At 42.3% G+C, this 20,292-nt stretch overlaps 2 protein-coding genes and 1 non-coding gene across 8 annotated transcripts in view; 2 read left to right on the forward strand and 1 right to left on the reverse strand.

Moving 5' to 3' along the window:
- Positions 1 to 20,292, reverse strand: part of PRRT3 (proline rich transmembrane protein 3) — an 84,645-nt gene that overhangs the window by 45,722 nt on the left and 18,631 nt on the right. The gene's annotated exons all lie outside the window — the stretch shown is intronic.
- Positions 30 to 20,292, forward strand: part of FANCD2 (FA complementation group D2) — a 144,030-nt gene continuing 123,767 nt past the window's right edge. Inside the window, exons 1-3 of one of the 6 annotated variants that reach the window (XM_050778645.1) lie at positions 30 to 116; positions 3,166 to 3,290; positions 4,741 to 4,808. In XM_050778645.1, coding sequence (XP_050634602.1) covers positions 3,203 to 3,290; positions 4,741 to 4,808 — 156 coding nt within the window. In that variant the 5' untranslated portion in view covers positions 30 to 116; positions 3,166 to 3,202. Of the gene's footprint in view, positions 117 to 3,165; positions 3,291 to 4,740; positions 4,809 to 5,297; positions 5,401 to 6,415; positions 6,477 to 20,292 lie in introns of those variants that run through there. The other 5 variants (XM_050778650.1, XM_050778646.1, XM_050778644.1 and 2 more) reach the window with 5 other exon arrangements.
- On the forward strand, positions 10,027 to 10,130 carry LOC126949434 (U6 spliceosomal RNA). The gene has a single exon (XR_007723736.1). It is a non-coding gene; the product is annotated as a U6 spliceosomal RNA (small nuclear RNA).

Below are 20,292 nucleotides of genomic sequence, written 5' to 3' on the forward strand. Positions count from 1 at the left end.
AGGCGGAGCTTGCAGTGAGCCGAGATTGCGCCACTGCACTCCAGCCTGGGCGACAGAGCGAGACTCCGTCTCAAAACAATAAATAAATAAATAAAACTACGAGTGACGACTTCTTGGTGAGTAAGTGGAGCAGTGGTCATAGTCTCTCCAGGCCCCGGTCCCCTAGCGGCCTAATCTCTAGGCCCGGTCCGCGGTCGTCGTTCTTCTCTGAGACTCGGCGCCCGAATCCTCGGTTTTCTCATCTGCCCTGAGATGGGATAATCCCCACAGGTATCTTTCTGCTGGGCTTGGTGGTATGCGCCTGTCGTCCCAGCTACTGAGGAGGCTGAAGTGGGAAGATCACTTGAGCTCAGGACGTCGAGTGTGCAATGAGTCAATAATAGCACCACTGCACTCCAGCCTAGGCGACACAGCGAGAGAGACCGTGTCTCAAAAAGGGAGCCGGGGCCGGGGAGGTTGATAGTTCATTTATTGCTCTCGTCTACTCTATTAAAGCAGTTCTAACTTGATTTGTGTTGGTTTGTTTTTATTTTACTAGGTTTTTAGGGAACAGGTGGTGTTTGGTTGCATAAACAAGTTATTTAGTGGTGATTTCTGAAATTTTGTTGCACCTATCACCTGAAGAGTGTATAGTGTACCCAATGTATATTTTTTAATCCGTGAGTCCCCCGACCCTTTTCCTCGTGTCTCCAAAGTCCACTATATCATTCTTGTGGTGGTGGTGGTGGTGGTGGTGGTGGTGGTTTGAGATGGAGTCTCATTCTGTCACCCAGGCTGGAGTGCAGTGGCACAATCTCGGCTCACTGCAAACTCCACCTCCCAGGTTCAAGCGATTCTCCAGCCTCAGTCTCCCCAGTAGCTGGGATTACAGGCACCAGCCTCCACGCCCGGCTAATTTTTTTGTATCTTAAGTAGAGAAGGGGTTTCACCATGTTGGCCAAGAGGCGGGGGGGTCTCGAACTCCTGACCTCAAGTGATCCACCCACCTTGGCCTGTCAAAGTGCTGGGATTAACAGGCGAGAGCCATCACGCCTGGACCTGTATATCTTTTTTTTTTTTTTTTTTTTTTTTGAGATGGAGTTTGGCTTTTCTTGCCCAGTCTGGAATGCAGTGGCACAATCTTGGCTCACTGCAACCTCCGTGTCCCAGGTTCAAGCCATTCTCCTGCCTCAGCCTCCCAAGTAGCTGGGTTTACAGGTGCGTGCAGGCATGCCTGGCTAATGTTTGTATTTTTAGTAGAGATGGGTTTCACCATGTTAGGCTGGTCTCAAACGCCTGACCTCCAGTAATCCACCCACCTCGGCCTTCCAAAGTGCTGGGATTTCAGGTGTGCCTGGCCTCATTATGTCATTCTTTTTTTTTTTTTTTTGAGACGGAGTCTCTTCTGTCGCCCAGGCTGGGGTGCAGTGGCCAGATCTCAGCTCACTGCAAGCTCCGCCTCCTGGGTTGACGCCATTCTCCTGCCTCAGCCTCCTGAGTAGCTGGGACTACGGGCACCTGCCACCTCGCCTGGCTAGTTTTTTGTATTTTTTAGTAGAGACGGGGTTTCACCGTGTTAACCAGGATGGTCTCGATCTCCTGACCTCATGATCCGCCCGTCTCGGCCTCCCAAAGTGCTGGGATTACAGGCTTGAGCCACCACGCCCGGCCCATTATGTCATTCTTAATGCCTTTGCATCCTCATAGCTTAGCTTCTACTAATTTATGGATTGAAGAGTTATTTCTTATTAGGTTATTGGAATTTAAGTGTGCTTCTTGGTCAGTTCCACTGAAAGAGATGAAAATGCTTGATGAACAGCAATTATAATGATAAAAATTGCAAGTCCAAAACCATGTTAGGAATAAACTTGATTTAGAAAAGGAAATTGTGGGCCAGGCACGGTGGCTTGCGCCTGTAATCCCAGCACTTTGGGAGGCCAAGGCAGGCAGATCACCTGAGGTCAGGAGTTCGAGACCAGCCTGGCCAACATAGCGAAACCCCATCTCTACTAAAAATACAAAAATTATCTGGGCGTGGTGTCATGCACCTGTAATCCCAACTACTCAGGAGGCTGAAGCAGGAGAATCGCTTGAACCCAGGAGGTGGATGTTGCAGTGAGCTGAGATCACGCCACTACACTTCAGCTTGGACAACACAGCAGTGGCACAATCTCAGCTCACTGCAACATCTGCCTCCCAGTTTAAGTGATTCTCTTGCCTCAGCCTCCTGAGTAGCTGGGACTACTGGCGCACGCCACCACACCTAGCTAATTTTGCCATTTTAGTGGAGACTGGGTTTCACCAGGCTGGTCTTGAACTCCTGACCTCAGGTGATCTGCCTGTGTCAGCCTCCCAAAGTGCTGGGATTACAGGTGTGAGCCACCACGCCCGGCCAGGAATATGCATCTTCCCAGTGATTCCTGTACAGTGATTTGCAGGCAACAGCTTGAGAGACACTGGCTAGTTTAGAATTTGGATGGAAAACATTTCCATGGGTTGTTCTTGTTAGGCACTTGTTTGTTTGAATTTATTTTTTTAGAGATGGGGATCAACTAGGTAATATTTTAATCTAATTTTATTCTCTGGGTTTAATGAAAGAGCTCAGGATTGAATCTGGGTTTTCTTTTCTCTCTTTTTTTTTTTTTTTTTTTTTTTTTTTTGAGACGGAGTCTCGCTCTGTCACCCAGGCTGGAGTGCAGTGGCACTATCAGAGCTCACTATAGCCTCAACCTCCTGGGCTCAAGTTATCCTTCCACCTTAGCCTCCTAAGTAGCTGGGACTACAGGTGCGCATCTCCTCACCTAACTAGTTTTTTGTGTGTGTGGAGATAGGGGGTCTTGCTTTGTTGCCCAGGCTGGTCTTGAACTCCTGGTTTCAAGTGATCCTCCTGCCTTGGCCTCCTAAATGCTGCGATTCCAGCGTAAGCCACCTTGCCTGGCCAGAAATCGCACATTTTGAATTCTTCAAATGAAAACTTAATAGGTGAAAATAATTCTATTTGTTGATATGAATTGTTTGTTTTGGAAGCCACTATTGCTGAAGATACTTTATTTCACTACAGCATCAATCCTAGTATAATTTTTAAGGAACACATCAGTTTTCCTCTCAGGATTATTATTCCTGGGTTTAAGTTTTCATTTTTCCTTTATAATTTGCCATATTCTTTAAAATTTTGTCAATTTTCAGAAACCAGGAAGCAACCACTTTCCATCTCATATTCCTAATGAAGTTGAAGAAAATGACAGCGTCTGTAAAGCTTCTTAAGACATCAGAAATTATTCTTAAAACCAGAGAGAGTCAGAATCAACTAGGTAATATTTTAATCTAATTTTATTCTCTGGGTTTAATGAAAGAGCTCAGGATTGAATATGGGTTTTCTTTTCTTTCTTTTTTTTTTTGAGACGGAGTCTCGCTCTGTCGCCCAGGCTGGAGAGCAGTGGCGCCATTCTCCTGCCTCTGCCTCCCAAGTAGCTGGGACTACAGGCGCCTGCCATCACACCCGGCTAATTTTTTTGTATTTTTAGTAGAGACGAGGTTTCACCATGTTAGCCAGGATGGTCTCGATCCCCTGACCTCGTGATCCACCCGTCTCGGCCTCCCAAAGTGCTGGGATTACAGGTGTGAGCCACTGCACCTGGCCAATCATGGGTTTTCTAAACAGAGGCAATGAAGATTAGAAATGACAGGACCATCCATCTTGAGACAAAGTTGAAATTGCTTTTTAGAAAATGGTACAGCCAGGCTGCACATGGTGGTTCACGCTTTTAAATCCCAGCACTTTGGGAGGCCGAGGCGGGCAGACTGTCTGAACTCAGGAATTCCTGACCAACCTGAGCAACATGTCTCTACTAAAATACAAAAAATTAGCTGGGCATGGCGGCGTGCATCTGTAGTCCCAGCTACTCAGGCGCCTGAGTCAGGAGAATTGCTTGAACCCAGGAGGTGGAGGTTGCAGTGAGCCAAGATCACGCCACTGCACTCCAGCCTAGGTGACAGAGTGAGACTCCGTCTCAAAAAAAAAAGGAAAAAGAAAAAGAAAATGGTACAGTCTTTGGTCCTCATTACTACCTGTTAAGTAAAGCATTTCTAATCCTTTCATTAGAAAAAATGTTCTATTATTTCTTTTGTGTTTTCTTATGAAAAAATAAATATCCAGAAAGCAACTATATCAGTGTCAGAGTAATTTCAAAAGAAAATTTATAGAGCCATGTAAGATTGTGCTGGGGGAACAGATTATTCTATCTTGCTAAGGTTATGGCAGGTCTTTTTTAGAGCACTTAGTGGCTATCTGCTATCAAAGCTAAGTCTTTTATGTAGGTTTAGAAGATTTGAGTCTAGGCCGGGCGCGGTGACTCACACCTATAATCCCAGCACTTTGGGAGGCTGAGGCAGGCGGATCACGGGGTCAGGATGTCGACACCATCCTGGATAATACAGTGAAACCCCATCTCTACTAAAAATAGAAAAAAATTAGCCAGGCGTGGTGGCGGGTGCCAGTAGTAACAGCTACTTGGGAGGCTAAGGCAGGAGAATCACTTGAACCCAGGAGGTGGAGGTTCCAGTGAGCCGAGATCACCCCACTGCACTCCAGCCTAGGTGACAGAGCAAGTCACCATCAAAAAAAAAAAAAAAAAAAAAAAAGATTTGGCTCTGAAATTGGGTTGAAAATATTTTTATTGGTTTTATCAGGAAGAAACGGGTTTTTAGAGAAGGAAAACTATGGTAGGAAACTGGTGACCAGCTCTTCTTTTTTCTGTGTAGCTGTGGACCAAATAGCTTTCCAAAAGAAGCTCTTTCAGACCCTGAGGAGACACCCTTCCTATCCCAAAGTATGTATTTTTCCCCTGGTATTTTTTTTTTTTTTTTTTTTTTTTTTTTTTTTTTGAGACGGAGTCTCGCTGTGTCGCCCAGGCTGGAGTGCAGTGGCCAGATCTCAGCTCACTGCAAGCTCTGCCTCCCGGGTTTTTACGCCATTCTCCTGCCTCAGCCTCCCGAGTAGCCGGGACTACAGGCGCCCGCCACCTCGCCCGGCTAGTTTTTTGTATTTTTTTAGTAGAGACGGGGTTTCACCGTGTTAGCCAGGATGGTCTCGAACTCCTGACCTCGTGATCCGCCCGTCTCGGCCTCCCAAAGTGCTGGGATTACAGGCTTGAGCCACCGTGCCCGGTCTCCCCTGGTATTTTTGCTTGTGCCAGTATAACTCTAGAATTTGGAATTTAAGGACACTGGTATAAAGTTGAGTGGGCTAAAATGATTTTTAACAGCAAATATTAAACTAAAAATTTATTCTTTTTTATTTTTTAAATCTCCTTATTAAGATAATAGAAGAATTTGTTAGTGGCCTGGAGTCTTACATTGAGGATGAAGACAGTTTCAGGAACTGCCTTTTGCTTTGTGAGCTCTGCAGGATGAGGAAGCCAGGTGTGGAGAGGAGGCATGGAATCTTGCTGAAATTCAGTCTGTTCCGCTAATTGCGTGGGGCTGGGGAGGGAGAGCGCAGTTGTTTCAAATTTCATTTTTGGTGTAAGCTCTCTTTTCCTCAAAGTAAACCTAACTTTGAAATTCCTAAGCTTGTGGTTATGAGCCTAACAATCAGTGTTTTCTAGAATGTGTTTCACCTGTGTTGACAGAATTTCTTTTTTTTTCGTTGTTTGAGATGGAGTCTTGCTCTGTCATGCAGGCTGGAGTGCAGTGGTATGATCCTGGCTCACTGCAAGCTCCGCCTCCCACGTTCATGCCATTCTTCTGTCTCAGCCTCCCGAGTAGCTGGGATTACAGGGGCACGCCACCATGCCTGGCTATTTTTTTTTTTTTTTTTTTGGTAGAGACGGTGTTTCACCGTGTTAGCCAGGATGGTCTTGATCTCATGACCTCATGATCCGCCCGCATCACCCTCCCAAAGTGCTGGGGTTACAGGCATGAGCAACCGCGCCCATCCCCTAGAATTTCAAATCTCTACGTCTCCCTTGCTAAGAGCCATGTGCTCATTTCTGTATTTCTTTTCTTTTTTTTTTTTTTTTTTTTTTGAGACAGAGTCTTGCTTTGTCGCCCAGGCTGGAGTGCAGTGGCCGGATCTCAGCTCACTGCAAGCTCCCCCTTTCGGGTTCACGCCATTCTCCTGCCTCAGCCTCCCGAGTAGCTGGGACTACAGGTGCCCGCCACCTCGCCCGGCTAGTTTTTTGTATTTTTTAGTAGAGACGGGGTTTCACCGGGTTAGCCAGGATGGTCTCGATCTCCTGACCTTGTGATCTTCCCGTCTCGGCCTCCCAAAGTGCTGGGATTACAGGCTTGAGCCACCGCGCCCGGCCTACTGTATTTCTTGTGTAACAGGATAGTTCCTCTTTAAAATTATGTATTTAACCAATTTTATTGAGAAAAGATGATAAAAGCATTAAAACAAGGAAAGCAAAGTGGAAAACATGTCTCTTTTTTACAGTATGGGTGCATCTTATTCTAAGAGTCTCATCAAACTGCTTCTGGGGATTGACATACTACAGGTAAGACTCACTTTTTCTGTGAACATTTGATGGATGAGGTTTGTGGTGTATGCTCAAGTCTAAATGGCGGGAACATGGGATAGAGTAGGGTTAATCAGAGAATTGGGGTTTGTAACAGCTTTAACACAGCTCTGTTGCTGTGATGAGTTTGGTAGGGTAATGTCTGTGTTTTAAAACTATGCTTATTAGCTTGGTACATCCAGCGGTTGGTCCCATTTATTCCCTCTGCATCTGATTCTTTTTCTTTTTCTTTTTTTTTTTTGAGACGGAGTTTCTCTCTTGTTGCTCAAGCTGGAGTGCAGTGGCGCAATCTCGGCTCACCACAACCTCCGCCTCCCAGGTTCAAGCAGTTCTCCTGCCTCAGCCTCCTGAGTAGCTGGGATTATAGGCATGCGCCACCACGCCTGGCTAATTTTGTATTTTTAGTAGAGACAGGGTTTCTCCATGTTGGTCAGGCTGGTCTCGAACTCCCAACCTCAGGTGATCTGCCCACCTTGGCCTTCTAAATTGTTGGCATTACAGGCGTAAGCCACCGCGCCCGGCCTGATTCCTCTCCTTAAATCTGCGTCCTGTGTACTCTGAGCACCTGGTAATCTATCATGTTCATATCTAAATCATCTCCCATTTAGCTTTTTAGATGATTATGTAACTTAATTTTGTCCTTTTTCTCCTTCTCTTTTAATATATTAAATAGACAATACATTGATATGATATGAATATCTCAAGTTATTCAAATATATATAGATCAGAAAACTTCCCTCCACCCCATTCTCCATTTTTCCTCTTCTCTTGTCTCCTACTGTTAATCTTTTCACACTCTTTTCATTGGAAATCTTGAATATAATTTAGGTGGTTTTTTGTTTTTTTTTTGAGACGGAGTCTTGCTCTGTCGCCCACAGTGGCCGGATCTCAACTCACTGCAAGCTCCACCTCCCGAGTTTACGCCATTCTCCTGTCTCAGCCTCCCGAGTAGCTAGGACTACAGGCACCCGCCACCTCACCCGGCTAGTTTTTTGTATTTTTTAGTAGAGATGCGGTTTCACTGTGTTAGCCAGGATGGTCTCAATCTCCTGACCTCGTGATCTGCCCGTCTCGGCCTCCCAGAGTGCTGGGATTACAGGCTTGAGCCACCGCTTCCAGCATAATTTAGTTATTTTAAGTCTAAGAGCTCCCTTATTCCTCTGGAGAGCTCCCCTTGCAACCTATTTGATAATCTTTTAAAGTCTGCATTTCATGGATTAACAGCGTATTTAATAATATTTTGATTATCTGATTATTTTAACTTTGCCTTGATAATAATTTTCAGTTTTTCAGAAGGCAGATTAAGTCTTCGTATTCCAGTAGCATATTCTAAAAATGAAGACATACTCATGTGGATATCCTTGTAATAAGATATCAACTTTACCAAAGTGTTTCCTCCAGGAGCTCTAGTTGGAAAGAGATTATAAATTTCTTTTTTCTTTTTTCTTTTTTTTTTGAGTCAGAGTCTCCTCTGTCACACAGGCTGGAGTGGAGTGGTGTGATCTCAGCTCCCTGCAACCTCTGCCTCCCACAGGTTCAAGTGATTCTCATGCCTCAGCCTCCCAAGTAGCTGGGATTATACATTTCTGTTGTGTATATATATATATATTTTTAGACGGAGTCTCGCTCTGCCGCCCAGGCTGGAGTGCAGTGGCACAATCTTGGCTCACTGAAAACTCTGCCTCCTGGATTCACACCATTCTCCTGCCTCAGCCTCCCGAGTAGCTAGCACTACAGGCGCCCGCCACTACACCCGGCTAATTTTTTGTATTTTTAGTAGAGACAGGGTTTCACCATGTTAACCAGATGGTCTCGATATCCTGACGTCATGATCTGCCCACCTCGGCCTCCCAAAGTGCTGGGATTACAGGCGTGAGCCACCGTACCCAGCCTTGTATTGTGTATTTTCAGATCATCCCCTAACTCCCTTTGTCTTCTTTTTTAACCTGCCATTGTCAAAACCTTATTTGAGAAGATGCCAGAATATTTTTTTGAAAATATTCTGGAGTTATTATGGAATGTTAAGTACAATCCTGTTGTACTTAAGTTTCTCTCTGAAAAGTTTACTCTGAAAACTGTTGGTTTCTCTGAAAGTCAATTTATCATGATGCTTCTTAAGTGACTACTAAAATTTTACTGGAGTGTCTTTGAAGTTTCATCTGTTAATATGACTTTGTAACAGTAAATAGGATTACTGTTAAAAGTAACTATTGGCCTGCTGCGGTGGCTGACACCTGTAATCCCAACAGTTTGAGAAGCCTAGGCAGGAGGATTGCTTGAATCCAGGAATTCAAGACCAGCCGGGGCAATGTAGTGAGACTTTGTGTCTATTTAAAAACAGAAAAAAAAAATGTTTTTTAAGTATCTATTGCTTATGCTCAGGGATAATCCTTAGTAGAAGGATACACAATATACTGGTAACAGTAGTTGTTTCCAAAGAGGGTAGCCAGTTGGTTGGAATCAGGTATTCTCTGAATACTTTTCTTTACCTTTTTAATTTTGTAGTGTATGTTGAGACAGGGTCTCACTCTGTCGCCCAGGCTGGAGTGCCGTAGTACGATCACGGCTCACTGCGGCATCAGCCACCCAGGCTTAAGTGATTCTCCCACCTCAGCCCCATGAGTGCCTGGGACTACAGGTGCGTGCCACCCGGTCTGGCTAATTTTCATGTTTTTTTGGTAGAGATGGGGTTTCGCTATGTTGCCCAGGCTGGTCTCAAAACTTCTAGGCTCAAGTGATCAACCTGCCTGAGCCTCTCAAACTACTGGGATGTGGCCCTACCTGTTTTCTTTAATTACTATGTTAGAAAAGAAATGAACAGCCTAATAGAAAAGTAGACAAAGGTCATGAACAGACCTTTTACAAAGAAGAAATACAAGAATATAAAATATTTAGGCCAGGCGCGGTGGCTCAAGCCTGTAATCCCAGCACTTTGGGAGGCCGAGACGGGTGGATCACGAGGTCAGGAGATCGAGACCATCCTGGCTAACACGGTGAAACCCCGTCTCTACTAAAAAATACAAAAAACTAGCCGGGTGAGTTGGCGGGCACCTGTAGTCCCAGCTACTCGGGAGGCTGAGGCAGGAGAATGGCATAAACCCGGGAGGCGGAGCTTGCAGTGAGCTGAGATCCGGCCACTGCACTCCAGCCTGGGCAACAGAGCGAGACTCCATCTCAAAAAAAAAATAAATAAATAAAATAAAATAAAATAAAATATTTAAAAAGTTAAATTTTGTTAGCAATCAAAGTCACAAATTTAAAACACTATATCAAAATAGTAAATAATAACTATTAAGCAGTAAAAGGCATTTTTTCCTACTCTCAAAGGGTCTGCTTGTTGAGTGTAGTGAATAGGCATGCTCATACATTGCTAGTGAGCATATAAATTAGTTCAGGCATTGAGTCTGAAGAGCAATAAATTGTATGTGTCAAAAACCTTAGATTTTGCATACCCTTTAATCCTAATGTCATGTCTCCTAATTTATCCTAGGATAATAACTGTGAATGAAAATGAAATAACATTAGTTTAGTGCTTGCTTTGGCAGCATATATACTAAGACTGGAACAATACAGAGATTAGCATGGCCACTTTGCAAGGGTGACACGCAAATTTGTGAAGTGTTCCATATATTGAAAAAAATTGGCCAGGCACAGTGACTTACGCCTGTAATCCCAGCACTTTGGGAGGCCGAGGTAGGTGGATCATGAGGTCAGGAGACCGAGACCATCCTGGCTAACACGGTGAAACCCCAACTCTACTAAAAATACAAAAGATTATCCGGGTGTGGTGGCAGACGCCTGTAATCCTAGCTACTCCTGGAGGCTGAGGCAGGAGAATGGCGTGAACCCAGGAGGCAGAACTTGTAGTGAGCCGAGATTGCGCCACTGCACTCTAGCCTGGGCGACAATGCGAGACTCCATCCCAAAAAAAAAGAAAAAGATTACTGTTTAAAATAAAGAAATGTAAATAATTGAGATGTTCAAAAAGGAATATTATATGCACATTAATAACTGTAAAAAGAACTAGTTAGTATCATACATTAATTGAAAAAAACAAACCCAGGTTACACATAGCATTTATATTAGGTTGGTGCAAAAGTAATTGCGGTTTTTGCAATTAAATAGTGCAGTCCAGTATTTTGTTAAAAAAAGAAGATACATATGCATATTAATAGTGCACATTTCTGGAATGACAGGATTAGTCATTTTTATGTTCCCTTTTTAAATTTTTTCAGAGTCCTGTGTACAGTAATAATACATTTGAAGGATTGTTTGTTTATTTATTTTGAGAAAGAGTCTCACTCTGTTGCCCAGGCTGGAGTGCAATGGTGCGATCTTGGCCCACTGCAACCTCCACCTCCTAGATTCAAGCAATTCTCCTGCCTCAGCTCCCCGAGTACCTGGGATTACAGTGTTCACCACCACACCTGTCACCCAGGCAGGAGTGCAGTGGTGCAGTCTCAGCTTTCCAACCTCCTGGAACAAGTGTTAGTCAGCCATTGCCTTGGGAGAAATCTTGTGTAATGAGTATTTCATTTTGAAACCATAGTGAATCACATTTGATATCTCTCTCTCTCTCTTTTTTTTCTTTTAATTTTTCTCAATGAGTTTCAGATGCTATTCTGTGATAGATTCACAGGTCTGTTTTTAAGCAGTAAGTTTTGAGTTGAAATTTTCTATATTGTCTTAATCACACCTGCTTCCCATAGGAATAATACTTTTTATGCCTTACTATATAGCCAGTTGAGAATTTTGGCTCTTAATGTAAGATAATAGCTCTGTTTCATATTTATTGCCTGTCTGTTTTCGATGAAGCTGTGGTATTAACAACTAAAAGATTCTAATTTGGGGAAAAATTTAAATTTTTTTTCCCCCTAAATTGTGAGTGGGAAAACTGAGTGAGAGAAGTGATTTTTTTCTAATTTTACCTAACAGTTCAGTACAAGCTGAGGTAGTGATATGAAAATGTATTAAGTTTTTGTGCTTTTAATTTTTAGGTTCGCCAGTTGGTGATTGATAAGTTGTCGTCTATTGGAGGATTTGCCTGTGATAATAAAGTTCATTCTTCATTCCATAACAGCCATGGATGCACTTGAGGTATGCTCTTATATCCCGTCACACCTAGACAAAGCAACTTAAGTTAATAAGTACCAATCGCTCTTCTCTGTCCCCAGACTAACCGAGAATAGTGACTAATCCAGATAGCATTCAGAGGAGAGAATGGAGCTATTCAACAGATTCATTACTCTGTATAAGCTGCTATAAGTTACATTTACTCTTTCTGTGTAGTACCTCACAGAATTCTGAAATTTTGGGTATGATGTTCTATGACATTTCATTAGCTATTCTCACAACTCTATTTTTCAAAATGTCCAACATTTAAAATTTTTTCTTAGTCTTTCAGGAGATTGTCATGGTTGAGAGACTGGACTGTGCGTACCCACTATGAATAAGCAGAAAACCATAGTTAATATTTATTTTCTGCAGGTAATTTCTGAGCTTCGGGAGAAGTTGGATCTGCAACATTGTGTTTTGCCATCACAGTTACAGGCTTCCCAAGTAAAATAGAAAAGTAAAGGACGAGCAAGGTAAAGAGCTCATGGATAATTGCCACCCTTTTCCTCACATAGGTTGTCACAGTTTTCTGACATCCCACAGTCAGAATTGGAGCTTAATACTTACAACTACAAATAATGGTACTATTATGACATTTACATCTAGTATTGTATAGTGTTTCAAACTACATATATGTATGTGATTATGTATGCGTTTATATGTTTTCTTAGCCATTCAGATTAATTCCAGACAGACTACAGTGCAAGTTTATTAGCCATCTTATACATGAGGTTGTCATTTGCTCCAGGGTACATGGCTACGAAGCAGGAAATCAGATCTTGTAAGTTCTTTTCTGGTAGGTAGAAGACTAATTTTTTCCTCTCTGCTACTTGTAATTCCTCAGGAAATCAAGAAAGCAGCGGTCAGAGCTGCATTATTCTCCTTTTTGATGTAATAAAGTCAGCTATTAGATATGAGAAAACCATTTCAGAAGCCTGGATTAAGGTGAGATCTTTGGAACTTTGATTATCAAGGAGGAAATGAGTGGCAATTAGTGACAGATGTATAACTGAGGTAGATTGAAATAAAAATCTCAAAAGTCATTCGAGTGGAAATAATAGCTGATGGCTGCCATATGGACACATTGGCTCTTAGATGAGATAACACGGCATGCTGAGTAAGGTGAAACGTGTTTCGCTGATGTGTGGTAATGTTTTTGTGACTCTCTTGTTTTTTCAGGCAATTGAAGACATGGCCTCAGTGTCTGAACACAAGGTGATATTCATGTACTATGCATTTTAAGTATTGTAGACTTGAGGCCGGGTGTGGTGGCTCATGCCTGTAATCCCAGCACTTTGGGAGGTCAAGGCGGGCAGATAACGAGGTCAGGAGATCAAGGTCATCCTGGCGAACACGGTGAAACCCAGTCTCTACTAAAAATACAAAAAAATTAGCCGGGCATAGTGGCAGGTGCCTGTAGTCCCAGCTACTCGGGAGGCTGAGGCAGGAGAATGGCGTGAACCTGGTGCGGGGAGCTTGCAGTGAGCGGAGATTGTGCCACTGCACTCCAGCCTGGATGACAGAGCGAGACTCTGTCTTAAAAAAAAAAAAAAGTATTGCAGACTTAAAAGTAATGACGTTGGCTAGCTTGCCGTCCCGCTTTCTTTCTTTCTCCTCCATCCAGTCACTCTTTTTTCTCTTCTCTAGTTGCTCTAATAAACATTAGCTGTTTGGGGAAGATAATGTGAGGTGTTGACTGGCCAGATAGCCTGCCCCTACTCACTCTGGCTATAAAATAAGCCTACAGTATCCATAAAGGGAAATACAGTGTAACTAAGCACATCAAGGTGCAATCAAAGAAGCCAAGTCCCCACTGATGAGATGAAGAAAATAACCACCTGAATCTCAGGTCCCTGTATCTGCCTAATTGCCCTTCCTTCCACCCAGCACCACTGTCAAGATAATGGCATTCCATGTTTTACTTTACTTTGCCCATGTAGACCTGACTGGAGTAAATCAGTGTGTCCACTGTCAAGGCAATGGTACTGGATCTTATGTCTCTATTAATTCTAGAAATACCTTCTATCAAAAAGCCAGATGATTGGCTGGGCATAGTGGCTCACGCCTATAATCCCAGCACTTTGGGAGGCTGAGGCAGGCGGGTTTGAGACCAGCCTGACCAATGTAGCGAAACCCCGTCTCTACTAAAAATACAAAAGAAAAATTAGCCTGGCCTGATGGCACGTACCACTGCACTCCAGCCTGAGCGACAGTGCAAGACTCCATCTCAAAAAAAAAGAAAAAAAAAAGCCAGATGATTGAGTTCCTTAGGAGCTGATTGTTTGCCTTAAAGATTTTTCTTTCGTTGGAATCTGTGTTGTGGAATTTTTGTTGTGTTAGCCAATTTTTGGATGACTATCTTAAAAGCTTTCATTATGCTGAATAAAGCAATGAAAAAATTGACAACTTTTTGTGGTGAAAAATATCAAAGTACTCCAAAACACTGTTTTTGGTTTTGGATAAACATATATTTATCCAAATATAAATTACCACCTTGGCTGCCTGCATTCCTATTTTTACATAGTTGTAATCATTTTATAAATACAATTTGTATTCTTTTTTCTCTTAACATTTTTTCTCCTGTTATAAATATTTCATGTGCTTCTGCATTTTCATTGTTACCTTTAATGACTGTATTTTGGTCTAATGACTCTCAATTTTGGTGTCCTAAGAAGTGGGGCATTCAGTTAAGAGAAGTAGTAAAATTTGTTTTGTTTTTTCTTTTTTGTCCTGCTTACCTTTTTAACTTTTTTGTTTTGTTTTGTTTTGTTTTTTCTTTTTTTTTTTTTTTTCTGGAAGCATAGACTCAAGTTGCCCTGAATACATTCCCAATGTTTTCTCTCTCTCTCTCTTTTTTTTAAGAGACCAGGTCTTGCTCTATCACCCAAGCTGGAGTGCAGTGACAGCATCATAGCTCATTGCAGCCTCAAACTCCTGGGTGCAAGCGATCCTCCCATCTCAATTTTCGGAGTAGCTGGGACTACAGGCAAGCACCACCAGGCCTGGCTAATTCTGTTAGTTAGTTATTTTGAGATAGAGTTTCGCTCTTTTGCCCAGACTGGAGTGAAGTGTAACAATCTCTGTTCACTGCAACATCTGCCCCCTGGGTTGAAGCAATTATCCTGCCTCAGCCTCCCTAGTAGCCGGGATTATAAGTGCCCGCCACCACACCTGGCTAATCTTTGTATTTTTAGTAGAGACGGGATTTCACCTTGTTGGCTTGGCTGGTCTCAAACCCCTGACCTCAGGTGATCCACCCGCTTCAGCCTCCCAAAGTGCTAGGATTACGGCCAATTCTTTTATTTTTTTTATAGAGATAAGGTCTTGCTGTGTTGCCCAGGCTGGTCTCAAATTTTCAGCTTCAAGTGATCCTCCTGCTTGGGCCTCCCAGTGTTGGGATTATAGGCATGAGCCACTGCACCCAGCCCTCATATTTTTCTATTTTAAACTTAGGTAAACAAGCTAATCGTGGAGAAAAACCCACAAGGAATCTACAGATGCAAAAAATACAGTTTTTCTCCACTCTCTGTCCCATTCCTCAGGGATAGTCATCCTTCCAAATTTTTTCTCTTCATATACAAGCTGTAATTGTGTGCAAGTACTGGTATGCTCTTATGCCTACACATATGCATGTTTACATAATGTTTTTACAAAAGCAGAATCTTAACCGTGATTATGGGTTATTGTTGTTGTTGTTTAAAGAGACAGGGTTTCACTCTGTCACCACGCTGGAGTACCAGTGGCATAATCATAGCTCACCGTTGCCTCCACCTCCTGAGCTCAAGTGAGCCTCCCTCCTCAGCCTCCCAAAGCAGTGGGATTATAGGCATGAACCACCATGCCCAGCCTGATTATCCTTTTGCAGGTTGCTGTTTTTTCCACTTCATATCAGGAATGTCTTTCCTGTGTCAAAAAATATAATATGGTTTAGCAGTCCCTAACCTTTTTGGCACCAGGGACTGGTTTCATGGAAGACAGTTTTTCCACAGACAGTGTCGGGGTATGATTTCGGGATGAAACAGTTCAGCCTTAATAGGCACTACATAGATTCTCATAAGGAATGTGCAGCCTAGATCTTGTGCACGTGCAGTTCACAATAGGGTTCACACTCCCATGAGAATCTAATGCAGTCGCTAATCTGACGGGAGACAGGTCTCAGGTGGTAATGCCCACTTGACTGCCCCTCACCTCCTGCTGTGCAGCTTGGTTCCTAGCAGACCACGGACCCCATGATCCAGGGGTTAGGGACCCCTGGCCTAGCATATTCTTTTTAAAAAATATTTTAATAAAAAAAATTTTTTTAGACAGAATCTCGCTGTGTCACCCAGGCTGGAGTGCAGTGGCACGATCTAGGCTTACTGCAACCTCTGCCTCCTGGGTTCAAGTGATTCACCTGCCTCAGCCTCCTGAGTAGCTGGAATTATAGGCACTTGCCACCACGACTGGCCAATTTTTTTTTCTATTTTTAGTAGAAATGGGGTTTCACCATGTTGGCCAGGCTGGTCTCGAACTCCTGACCTCACGTGATAGGCGCACCTTGGCCTCCCAAAGTGCTGGGATTACAGGCGTGAGCCACCAGAATAAACCAGCCTGGCTTATTCTTTCGATGACTGTAATATTCCAAAAATTAAAATTACTCCGTCATAATTTATTGGACCTTTCCCGTATTGGTGGGCATTTATAGTCTTTCCAACTTTTCACAAAGTAATTTTCCTAGTAATAGTGAAAATACTGGAGTTGGCAAGTGATTGAATCTTTCCTTTAATAAATGTCAAGATATTCAAAGTTACTTCTGTAGTAGAATCACTTTAATGTATATTGCAATGTATTAAGAGATACCAGTGGTTAATAATTGTGGCACTTTATTTCTCTGAAAATTATTTCTGGGTTTTGTGAAAAGTGTAGATACTCCCAGGGGAGTGTGTGGAACAAATGAGCATCATCCATTCTGTGTTTTAATGGGGAAAAGCTGCTGTTTCATTGTAGCAAATGTACTGATTTGTTAACTGTTTTTCTATTATTGCATATTTATTGACAATAGGTGTTTGACCTGGTGATGCTTTTCATCATCTATAGCAGCAATACTCAGACAAAGAAGTACATTGAAAGGTGCTAAGAAATAAGATTCGATCAGGCTGCATTCAAGAATAACTGCTCCAGAGTACATTCTCTGTTCATTACTTAGTAAGTGTCAGAGACTATTGATCTTTAATCTAAAACGGAAAGCTATACAGCTCCTGTGTAAAATTTCATCTTATTTCAGTCCATTGTTCAAACCCATAGAAATTTTTTAATTTTATTTTTGCATTAATCATTTTAATTGTCTATCTCAATGCATTTTGCAGCTATGACAAACTAGCCTTTCATATCCTATTCTAAGTAGCTTATAAAAACCTTGAGGGGAAAGGCCGGGTGCAGTGGCTTATGCCTGTAATCCTAGCACTTTGGAAGGCCGAGGCGGGCGAATTACGAGGTCAGGAGTTCGAGAGCAGCCTGGCTAACATGGTAAAACCCCGTCTCTACTAAAAAAATACGAAAAGTTAGCTGGGCGTGGTGTTGGGCACCTGTAATCCCAGCCACTTCAGAGGCTGAGGCAGGAGAATCTCTTGAACCCAGGAGGCGGAGGTTGCAGTGAGCCGAGATCTGCCACTGTACTCCAGCCTGAGCGACGGAGCAAGACTCCGTCTCAAAAAGAAATCCTTGAGGGGAATAGGACCCGCCTGTAGAAACTAGTAGAAACGTAAATATGAACTTATTTGAACTATCACTCTTTGGCTATTCAAAACTGTGGACTTTAGGTGATAATTCCTCTGGAAATGTAAATTATTCAAACTGGAATTTTATAAGCTGGGAATAGTGTTTTGCCTGAATGTTCAATATATTAACAGTATAGAACTTAGAAAACTGGATGGGCCAGTCGTTTGGGGTTTGGGTCAGAGGCTAATGAGAATACCTCGTTGGATCTTAAATTTTATATTTAGGAATGGATTTAATGTTTGTATTATTTCATCTTGCAGTTCTTTCTGTGTTTATTTCTGCCAATTATATATATGTTTTGAGCTGTAATTTTCTAGATGCAGAAACCATATGTAATTTTTCATTGCATTTTCCCCAATAAAGCATTATACCCAGCTGAGTACTAAATGTAAGATTTTTTAAAACTATGGTATCAATAAGGAAGCTATGTTTATTAACTGGTTATTTACTGTGGGTCCATTAATGTCTATGTATATTGTGTTATTGGTAGATCATGATCACATCTCTTCTTGATCTTCTTTTAAAAAAATCAGTTTAGTTAGCATTGAACCTTATAGACCAACTTCAAATTATAACCAAGGTGGAACATCCCTGGGGGGTAGTGTGATTGCATGGGGAAACTGGGATTTAGAAGAGATGGCCTCCAATGCCAAACTGAGCAGACAGGAACGTACTATTTGGCTTATAATTTAACTTCTTTGAGCTTAAAGGACAATTTTTATCCAAATGTGGAATCCCGTTGATGCTGAGAGAAAACTCAGAATGATGAAGGATTATTCTGTGTAAAAAATATTAAGATTTCTTAAGTTAAAATGAGAGTTGGGGAGAAGTCTGACATTCCAAAAGGATAAGCAACTCTTAGCTTGTGTACTGTTTCCTACAGCTTCTTTTCTCTCTCTACTCTTCCCCACTCAAGGTTCTTAAGGGTATGTGTTCATCCATTCTGTCGCTGGCTCAGAGTTTTCCTCACTCTCTAGACCAGAGTATAATTTCATTTGGCAGTCTCCTATACAAATATGCATTTAAGTTTTTTGACATGTATTGCCAGCAGGTATGTTGAAACACTTATTTTGGCAAGGAGGGAACAGGGGAAGGAAGAATCATCTGATGCTTATTTTTTGTTGATTGGAACTTACTGAAGGGGAAGGAACTCTGAACTGGGACTCAGGAAAGCTCAATTCTAGTCCCAGCCTTGATGAAATGAAGAGACTTGACTGGTGGATCTAACTCCGTGTTCTGAGCTCTAAAATTCTCTGCCTGAAATTAAGATCCAGATCTAGTCTATTTCAAAACATGAGACACTTTTTTTTTTCAAGACCGAGTTTCGTTCTTGTTGCCCGGGCTGGAGTACAGTGGCGCAATCTCCGCTGACTGCAACCTCCGACTCCCGGATTCAAGCGATTCTCCTGTCTCAGCCTCCTGAGAGGCTGGGATTACAGACATACACCACTACACCCAGCTAATTTTTTGTATTTTTAGTAGAGACAGGGTTTCACCATGTTGGCCAGGCTGGTCTCGAACTCCTGACCTCAGGTGATCCACTTGCCTCAGCCTCCCAAAGTGCTGGGATTACAGGCATGAGCCGTCATGCCCAGCTGAGACACATTTTAATAGCATATATCTAGAGAGAGAGAGGACTGTATTTGTGGAAAATGTTTATGAAAACAAGTAAAGAATGGTGTCTTATTTTGTGTTTTTACATATATTCTTCCTATTATTAACAATGTTAAAACACATCTGAATGGAACTTTTAAAATGAAGATTTGTAAAAAATTTTAAACATTTAAAATAGAGCAATAGTTGCAGCTGACATGAGGTAGCTGTTGCAATTGAGAATATAATTCTGTTATGACTATTACAGAGTGATGGTATAAAGGGAGAATGGCATCCAAAACATTTTTGAACCTTCTTAATGTCTTAGAGACACTATCATGATCCATGTTTGCTTGGAAACATGCAAGTCTAGCCAGTACTATATAGAGAAAACCTTAAAAGCTTTTAGCTCCTTTTAGCTCCTTGAGTGCCATCATTTTGAGAAATTTCAACTGATCTTGTACAACCTCAACTTAAAGGGTAAAATTTAACCCATGTGGGAAAAAGAAAGAGGAAAACTATGCCAAGGAGCAAAATCAGGAGGGCTTAGGTAGTGCTTACCGATAAAATATGGGAAATAGGTCAAGACAGGATGCTAAAGTTACACTGGCATGTTGCTAAATCTCCTGAAGCCAACATTAATGAAAACTAGATGATAGATGATGGGATTGGGTTGATTGTGATTTTAATAAAGTAGAGATTGGAGAGGCTTCAGGGGTGAATCCCCTTAGAATGACCATCCAGTGCCAACAGAATGAAGCCAGCAGTCACATCCAGGTAAGAGGCAATATGTTGGGAATGATTCTTTTTTTTGAGACGGAGTCTAGCTCTTTCGCCCGGACTGGAGTGCAGTTGGCACAGTCTCAGTTCAGTGCAACCTCTGCTTCCCAGGTTCAAGCGATTCTCCTACCTCAGCCTCCCGAGTAGCTGGGACTACAGGCACGCGCCACCACACCTGGCTAATTTTTGTATTTTTAGTATTTGGTGTTTTTAAACCTCTATTTGAAATTTGCTAAAAAAAAAAAAAAAAGCAAATGATAGATTTGCTAGTGTGTAGTAGTGGAAATGGAGTACATAGCCATAGTTCCAGCATTTTTTTATTCTTACCACAAACATTAAGTGCCTATTTTGTGCCAGGCACTGATATATTAGATCCTCTGCCCTCAAAAAGGTTGTCTATTAGGGTAGAGATGGGTCTGTGATCAGCTAACCATGAAACTGTTCAGGTTCTGAGTGCAGTGGGGACACAGAATTGCCTTGTTTCCTAAGAAACATCTCCATCTAATGTGAACTTCACGTGGGCTTGCTTTCGTTTGTGGACACCATTCAC

This window comes from Macaca thibetana, chromosome 2 (assembly GCF_024542745.1).
Source record: "Macaca thibetana thibetana isolate TM-01 chromosome 2, ASM2454274v1, whole genome shotgun sequence".
NCBI lineage: Eukaryota > Metazoa > Chordata > Mammalia > Primates > Cercopithecidae > Macaca > Macaca thibetana.